This window comes from Anabrus simplex, chromosome X (assembly GCF_040414725.1).
Source record: "Anabrus simplex isolate iqAnaSimp1 chromosome X, ASM4041472v1, whole genome shotgun sequence".
In the NCBI taxonomy this organism is placed as follows: domain Eukaryota; kingdom Metazoa; phylum Arthropoda; class Insecta; order Orthoptera; family Tettigoniidae; genus Anabrus; species Anabrus simplex.
In genome coordinates this window covers 29,764,726-29,774,276 of record NC_090279.1, presented here as the reverse complement: position 1 = coordinate 29,774,276, position 9,551 = coordinate 29,764,726, and the positions used below count along the sequence as shown (strand labels likewise).

The 9,551-nt window shown below is 41.1% G+C and overlaps 1 protein-coding gene across 1 annotated transcript; it reads right to left on the bottom strand.

The window, feature by feature from the left end:
• Positions 1-5,870: 5,870 nt before the first annotated feature.
• Positions 5,871-6,878, bottom strand: LOC137503247 (zinc finger protein ZFP2-like; the record flags this gene model as incomplete). The annotated part of the gene is made up of 2 exons (XM_068230787.1): positions 6,823-6,878; positions 5,871-6,738 (listed from the first exon to the last, which is right to left on the bottom strand). Coding segments are annotated over exons 1-2 (924 nt in total), but the record flags the coding sequence as incomplete, so codon positions are not given.
• Between the last annotated feature and the right edge of the window lie 2,673 nt (positions 6,879-9,551).

Here is a 9,551-nt window from a genome sequence, read left to right as displayed (position 1 = left end):
ACCTTGTAATATTTTAGTGGATGTTTATCACAGTTTCAGCTATTAATTTTTGTGCTGAAAAGACACAAGTAGAAATTTACGATGCTTGCGTATGGCAGAAGTGTCACTGTGTTATAACCGACATTTATCCATATTTTTTTAAGGATGGGACGTTAGATTGAGTGCATTTCTCATAAAATTTGTTCAGACGTAATGAGGAACATGTTTGCAGTATAGCAGTGAAATTTAGAGGAATTTTAAGTGTGTTAATTTGTGAGATTGTATGTCCACAGACGTAGGATCAGTTGAGTATGCAAATTGGAAAGTTCTGGTCAACTTCTAATTTGCACATGTCAGTAATTCCAATATTTATTTATTTATTTATTTATTTGGCGTGTGGCTACATCACTAAAACAAATAATATTTACAAATATTATCTCATACTAATAACAATAATTGATTTCATAACGCTAATAAGTTGAAGACAGGGGAGAGTTCGATTTTAATGTATCTCAGCAGTATAACTAAGATATTTAGCATCTGAGGTTGCCTCAAGACACTTTCCGTGAAGCTAGTTAATCATTGACTTCATATCAAATGTTCGGCCTTCACAAAAGGTCTCATTATTTTATCCAACAATAGGCAGGAACGAATTCAGTCCCTGGAAAACTTTGTGCAATTGCATCTAAAACGAATCTAAAACTCTTATAAGAAAACCCAATACATGGGAGGATCTACTCGATAATTACACAAACAAAATCTGGTAACTCATTTTCGCAAAATTACTCAGGTAAATATTTTCAAATACTTGGGGAAATCATCCAACAATCTGCATTAAATCATGAGGAAAACAGAGAGAGATTTCTATATTACAAGTAGGCCATAGAACCACATGGAAAAGTACGACAAAATATCAGTATCAAGCAACGCTATATTAAAGCATTATAACACCGTAATTAAGCCTCAAACATTACACACGTCAGAAACCTTGATCAGTCGAGAAAGATCATTATCTAAAATGATCGAAAAACAAGATAGGGAAGTCCTCAGGGAAACCATGGCCCAGTATGCATAGGAGTGTGGATGAATAGGAGGTCTCCGGAATTATATCAACATATTGAGGAAATATGAGATACAATCTTTGGAAAAGGTGATTGAAATTTGATTGCCATATTCAAAGAATAGATGATGAAAGACTCACTAAAAAATTTAATAATGCCTCCTCGCTTAAAGTCAGAATAACTGGATAATCGAAATTGAAAAGGACCTTCAAGAAATCAACATACCATATGAAATTATATGGGACACGGCTAGCTTTAGAACGTTGGTGAACAAACATCATTTTGCTGACAACACAAGATGAGTACACAGTTACACAGAAGGAAGAACAGATGATAAAGAACAAAGAGGGAAGAAACTCTGGCAAGAGAAGAAAGCACAACCATCTGCAAAATAAGTACAATCGCGCTCCTTAGTGGGGCAAAACATTTTGAAATAATAATAATAATAATAAGTAATGGAATGAGTAATAGTTACCATCCATGTGGTATGCTTTTTTGTGAAGTGTCAGTCTGCGATACATTTGTCACGAGGTGATAGCTCGGGGTTCGGTGTATTGAGGTTTGGGGTCTATGTTGAAGTCAGTGTCATATGCGTCTGGACTATTGTATTTCCAAGTGAAGTGAGAAACTTCGTAACTGTCCTTAACTGTCGGTGGTAGATACGTTCTATTTGTCCATGTAGTTATGAAACCATGCGACTCAGTTTGTGAGACATGCTCCTAGTAGATTCTCCAGAGGTAATGGTGTAGATAATGCCGAGGTTTCTTTGTAAAAATGCTCGACGGAAAAAATCAGGACAGAGTGTTTTGAAATATGGTAAGGTCCATGGTTTGAACACGGAACAGGTTCGTACATTCAGAGGGATTCTTTGTTCATCCAATTACTCCATTAGTACCAGTGAAATGCATATCAAATTCTACAGATCCCATTAGACTTGAAATAATTCGTGATGGCAATAATGTTGACCGATATATTGTGATAATACAAGGATTTGGACGAAGATTTGTGCTGTAGTAAAAGGCCATCCGTGGCGAGATCGGTTTGCTCACTTGTGTAAGCCAGTGGAGAGCGGCAGGTATAAACCTGTTTGACGAGATAACAGGTGTTCACATTTATATGCGGCGGAACCTCTTAGGAAATAGAGGCCCGTGTTACAACATTATTGATGTTACAATAAATGGGGAGTAATTTGAATTTCAATTCTACTGCATAGGCAAATGACAAGAGTGGATTCTCAGTAACATTCCCGAACACTTGACTATGTATTCTAGTTTCGATGTTTCCATAACACAGTCATAGTTCGTATTGCCACTGAGCGTTTAAATAATTACTTTGGTGTCAGAAGGTTGTCCTTAGATATTAAGATTTCCATTTCTTGATATATTCATAGTGCAGCTAGGTGTTAAGGACTGCCGATGGCGTGTCCTTCAGTGGAAAGCAGGATGGTGGTTGAAGTGCATGGAAGGGATTCTTGGGATTGCTCGCCCATGCTAGGATCGTGAAATTACGTAGCTAGCCAACTGCTCCTAGATGACAGGTTTGTTTGACACAATGAGTCAGTACCACTTAGTATTCCATAGGGTGTAGTAGCACCCTGCCATTAGTCCATGGGATACCCATGATTTTTGCCATGTTGTTTATAAAGGAGTTGTAATATTTTGTGTGTTTATATTTTAGCAGGACTATAAGTGGATGCAGTTGAACTCCGTGACCTAAAATATGTAAGGGTTACACATGAGTCGAGTTTATTTTGGGGTTTGGCTGAAGGTTATAACTAAATGTTAACAGAATTTCTTTTCACAGGTTTTCATGAATTTATTCCAATCGCTGACTTCAACCTGATATTTCGGCTCATGAAACATCATTCAGTCAATACAAATAACGCTATATTATGTTGTATAATATTACGCTATTATTCACTGGCACTTGAAGTCCACTTGTTTTGGAGGGTCACTGTGGTCATCACGCACATTCAATTAACTTCAACGATAGGTCACTTTGGTCCTCAAACTTAAACATTAATATAGTGGGTGACCATGATAGCTCAGTGATGTACATTTCGACGTTTCTCAGATTCCATTGAGGGTCCAGGTATCTCGTCCTATGCTGATGGACTGTCAGTGGATGGCCTAAATTAAAAAGGTATCGAAAACACTTCCTCATATTTAGATGATCGAGAAATCGGATGCATAACGCACAGTTGTTTATGGAGCTGAGCAGATTGAATCTCATGTTGTTTTCTAGTTAACCATAAACTAGTTTTCTGTGAATAGCCCTTCAGACTTTTTTGTGGTGGATATTAATTTCAACTCGAAATCGTCCAGCCGCAGCGTTATATTAATATCACTGACCGCAGAACACTGTTTATGGCCATGTTTGTTAACAAACCCGCCATCATTCTTCATTGTATTTTATTGAATAAAATAGTTAGATTATGTAGGCTTTTAATTTATGTAGGCCTTCCTTTATACCCCAATAGTCATGTCTGGAAGTGACGAAGAGCCATTAACACCGCCTGAGATACAAGAGTTAACAATTCATGCTGAAGACCTGGAACAGGCAAACACCAGTTTGACATGACGAAAAGGGTTCATTACTCACTATGTCTCTTCAACACTTGCAACGTTGAGATATAAGAGATATTTAGTAACTTCCTTGTGGCCCCGTTAGAGAAAAGAGAGAGGCCAATTAACTGCCCCCAGGTAAACTAAAATAGAGAAAAGTATACTGCAGCTGTCAACATACGAGTCCCTACTTAAAGACGCCCCTCGAGAATTACGTGACATTCATGAATAGCTATGGGCACTGAAGTAGAACTTTCAATTTGCATTCAGAACCGGCTAACAGACACAATATTATCGTACAAGTGCCGAGGGAGCATGTACAGTTTTGAGCTACTGGTCTACTCATAATTAAAAGAAAACACGACATGTAGGAAACGGGAGCAGAGATATGCTCAGGTTTCAGCAACAATTTCTAAAATTGCGTCGTATTATGACTTGATTCGGCACTTGCTAATTCCCTTGAATTGTTTATCCATAAGTCTGAATACTTCTTTCATGCGCTTCTAGTCTTTTACCAGTTTTCTTTGTCATAGGATCCTTCCGTGTTCATCGGAATTAATTCCAGGACGGCTCCCAAACGATTGTTGATGAGCACACTTCTACTTTGGTCCGAAAAATAAAAAGGGTCGTCCATGGTTGAGAACAAGCGGTTGTATATATCTCTGGTTGATGAGGAGATAATTCATGAAATGACCTTTGCTCTTTTCGTACATGGACCTAGCATTATGTTACCTGAAGATTTTCTCTCAGAGAAAATGGTACAAAAGGATGGACCGCTCCCCGATGTATGTTATGAGGTCGCAGAAAAGGTGCTGTTCTAGCTGAAGAGCTTACTACTTCTCTGCTGTGTGCGACCGCATGCGCCTCGCTACATCTCCGGAATTGGAGGTCTTGTGGAACTCCGGAAACTAGTGTAGTAGTTAGTGGGACGTTAAGCAAAATAACATTGTTATTAAATCACGTGCGGCTTAATCACGACGTGACGTGACACTCGTGCGCCGTATCGCCCGTGTGAACCGACAGCGTGGTGCTGCGTGCGAACGATTTTCCAAGAAACACGGTGGAGTGCGGCATCTCACCAGTGTGGTTTACATATGCGTGGTTAACTTAAATGATTATCTTAACATTTTATCGCAAAACAGAGCACTCGTGTGTGTTCTGATCTGAAATGTTGAAGGGACCTTCTTGGCTGTATATTTGTCACAGACATAACACCAGTATAGCTTCTGGCCTGTGTGAGTCCGCATGTGAACTGGTAGGTCGGTTTTCTGGATGAGGGATTTGCAACAGATATTGCGGCAGTGCGCCTTACACCCGTGTGAGTCCGCATACGACGTGCTAGGTGGGATCTCCTGCTGAATACCCTGATTCAAACATTGCATGAGATTGGCTTCTTGCCTGTGCCAGTCAGCATATGAACTACTAGGCTGACTTTGATGCTGAAGAATATGCCACAGATATTGCAGCAATATGGCTTCTCGCCTAAGTGTGTCCGCATGTGATCTCCTAACTCGCGTTTCTGGATGAATGATTTGCCGAACACATTGCAGCAGTGTAGTATATCGCCTGTGAGGGTACGCATGTGACCTGCATAGATGGACTTTCTGGCTGAAGAAATTCCCACAGACGTTGCAGGAGCATGGCCTCTCAAATGTGTGTGTCCGTCTGTGACTTGCTTGGACGGATTTACTGCTGAATTACTTGCCACAGACATTGCAGCATTATTGCTTCTCATCTATGTGTGTCCGCACGTGAATAGCATGGACGGATTTACTGCCGAATAACTTGCCACAGACATGGCAAGAGTTAGGCTTTCGTCCGTGTGAGAACGCATGTGAATAGCATGGTTGTATTCCCTGCTAAAGGATTCGCCACAGAAAGTCTCGTCTGTTTGGGTCCACATATGATGAGATAGAGTGTCTTTCCGGCTGAATGATTTGCCACAGACTTTGCACCAGGATGATGACTTCCTTTCTGAGTGTGTACACATATGAACAGTGAGTGTGCTGTTCAGGATGAATGATTTGCCACAAACATTGCAGCTGTTTGGTTTCACGCCTGTATTGTTCCGCATATGATCGGTCAGACTGCCCTTCTTTAAGTATGATTTGCCACAGATATTGCAGCTCTAAGGCTTTTCGCTTGTATGGCTGCGCATATGATCGGTATGACTGCCTTTCTTTACGAATGATTTGCTACAGACATTGCACCTGTAAGGCCTGTCGCCTGTATGAGTCCGCATATGATCGGTTAGTTTGCCTCTCTTTATGAATGATTTGCCACAGACACAGCAGCTGTATGGCTTCTCACCTGTATGGGTCCACATATGTTCGGTTAGACTGCCTTTCTTCCCGAATGATTTGCCACAGACATTGCACCTGTATGGCCTCTCGCCTGTATGGGTCCGCGTATGTTCGGTAAGACTGCCTTTCTTCCCAAATGATTTGCCACAGACATTGCAACTGAAATGCTTCTCGCCTGTATGGGCCCGTATATGACACGTTAGAATACCTTTCAGTATGAATGATTTGCTACAGACATTGCATCTGTATGGCTTCACGCCTGTATGAGTCCGCATATGATCGGTTAGTTTGCCTCTGTTTATGAATGATTTGCCACAGATATTGCAGCTGTAAGGCCTCTCGCCTGTATGAGTCCACATATGATCGGTTAGACTGCCTTTCATAATGAACGATTTGCCACAGACGCCGCAGCTGTATGGCCTCTCACCTGTATGGGTCCGCTTATGACCGGTTAGATTGCCTTTCAGACTGAACGATTTGCCACAGACGCCGCAACTGTATGGCCTCTCACCTGTATGGGTCCGCACATGTTCGGTTAGATTGCCTTTCTGTATGAATGATCTGCTACAGACATGGCAGCTGTATGGCTTCTCGCCTGTATGGGTCCGCATATGTTTGGTTAGGTAGCCTTTCTGTATGAATGATTTGCCACAGATACCGCAGCTGTATGGCTTCTCACCTGTATGGGTCCGCATATGTTTGGTTAAATAGCCTTTCTGTATAAATGATTTGTTACAGACATTGCATCTGTATGGATTCTCGCCTGTATGAGTCCGCATATGATCGGTCAGTTTGCCTTTCTGTATGAATGATTTGCTACAGACATGGCAGCTGTATGGCTTCACACCTGTATGGGTCCACATATGTTCAGTCACACTGCCTTTCTTCCCAAATGATTTGCCACAGACATTGCACCTGTATGGCTTCTCGCCTGTATGGGTCCGCATATGATCCGTTAGTTTACCTTTCATTACGAATGATTTGGCACAGACGCCGCAACTGTATGGCCTCACTCCTGTATGGGTCCGCACATGTTCGGTTAGATTGACTTTCTGTATGAATGATTTGCTACAGACATGGCAACTGTATGGCTTCTCGCCTGTATGGGTCCGCATATGTTTGGTTAGATTGCCTTTCTGTATGAATTTGTTACAGATATTGCAGCGGTATGGCTTCTCGCCTGTGTGAGACCGCATAACGTCCGGCCTTTTCCTGAAATTATTATGAGATACTGAGCATTCGTTTATAATCGCACCTGTATGCAATCGCGTGTCCTCTGTCAACATTTTCCTCTTTGTAAAGCATTTATCAGATAATACGCACACTTGGAGCGGGTGGATCCTGAGGTGTTCCGACAGGCTGCTTCGGCTACATAACACCTTTCCGCAGTAATCGCACTTGAAGGGTCGATCTTCCTTGTGTCTCTTCAGATGTCGCAAGAGGTCCAACTTCCCAGCCAGGATGTCACTGCACACACTACACCTAAAACTAGCTGATCCGCCTTCCGGAGGTTGATGATCTCTATAGCTCACCTCGGGTCTCGATCTACAGTGACAAATTAATACCATGTGACCAATAGTTCAACAGCCAACTCCACTACAACTCTCACACAGGGGATTTGCTACTGGACATTCCAATCACTGATATCCAGTGCAGAGAGCTCGTTACTGATAAACATTACATTCCTGAGACTAACCATTATCTGAGGTTAAAATTCAAACCTCTCACTTGTAACCAGAATGTGTTGCGTCTTTTCTTAATCACGATATCACACGCAAGAAACTTGTCACGGTTTAGAAATGTACGAGTTAATAGACAACCTCATTTGAAGAAAGCATGAGAAGTTGTCCAGCCTAAAAGTGTAAATACTCATACAAGCTCTTTAATCCAGCACATATTATTCTACCGAAATCCGTAGTCTGTTCTCCTACATAAAGAACGGCATATGCTTTGGAGTTTTGATCTTGTTGAACCACTCTGCGCTTTGTCGCAGAAAAGATATAATTTTTGTAAAGGACCTTGTTCTTGAGGTTGTTTGAGAGAATGTCTGTGTTGTAGATATTAATAAAGTTGAGAACGTTTGCCGACATTCAGCAAGATCTGTTGAAACATGGCTAATCTTTTATGAATGTTATTTTGTCACACAAATATACATATTGTATTTGTACATTGTAATCATATCACTATAGCATTTTATTATGTCACTGTGTCGCTTTTCCGAAATATGTATCTTTGATGTGCAATCAAACATAGCCAACCTATATATAGGACGGTAGGTTTATACAAGGACGTTCATAATTACTACCACGTACTACATCACTCTACGTCTTAATTGCTGTATTTAACACGGAAACCATTAATACTGATGAAATCCTGGAAAAACTGAAATATAACAAGTATACGACGGCTCTCTCCCTAGCATTGATACTGTCTTTTCTCCTCAAGACACTGCTGTTATAGACATTATGAAGGCAACACAGAATATGGCTTTGGTGGTAGCGTTGTATTACAATGTTCTAATATCCTGATTTTGAATCCAAACGCAACCTATCATGCCCTTGAATATTCTTACAAGTATTACTTTAACAATACGGATAGAAGGAGCATGAAAATCAAGGCCTGAGCCAAAATTCGAGATGACAAGACGTTGAATTGCACCGTAGTGGATATTGCTGCTATGTAAAGGAAGGAATGTTATTCTATTTATTTCAAAAGATCACGGGCAACGTGATTATTTTTTGTGGATTGATAACATAGTTGGATAGCATCCAATTCTGAGCCTGTCTCCCCACCACTGAGTAGTTCTAAATATTCTACGGAAGAACGGTTATAGGTGAGATCCGCTTACAACTGCCACATGGGAAATTCGATCACGCAGGCTAAAATATATCGTAACATGAACAGGTACTTTCCAATTCATGCTGTATGAAATGAATTCACATGGCCCAGTCGAATGCATGACTGGCTCACAAGCCAAGTAATGGGAGGCTCGACCATGTATTGTTACTGCACTCTTTGGAGAAAATAAGTGGACAAATGAAAGGGGGACATTGATTCCAGATATGACAGACTAAATCTCTTGATCATCAAACAAGATATTGATGTTGACACCACTAGACAACAGGGGGCAGAAAATACGACACTGCATTGTATGTCATGCGTTCTGTGGCATATCACGCCAAGCAAAGGTGCAAACGTCTGTAACTCTTCTTCTTTACGTGAATACGTGATCCTTGTGACAAGTAATTTATCAGGTTCACAATTAGTTCTCAGTAAAATAATGTTTCATTTTGCATTGATAAATATTCTATACGAACCAGCTATATTGCTGTAACTCGTGGAGCACCCCAGGTGACGGATACGGGTTCCCCGCTGGCCTGCCGATGAACTTGAGCAAAATATAAAAGCTCTCGCGTACCAAACATGTACAAAGTCTTTAATGGCAACTTTGGCGGAGATGGAGACGTTCAGTAGGGACCAGGTGGCGGAAGAGGTACACTAAATTTCTGGAAGTTAATGCAAAAAAGAGGGTAGCGTTTCTTCTCTAGAGGAGTGGCTGCAAAATGCATCTGTTCTCCATGTCCGGAGCTGCGTTACTCCCTTTTGTCATGAGCTCTAAAATGCTCAAGACAAGCCGGCCGTAA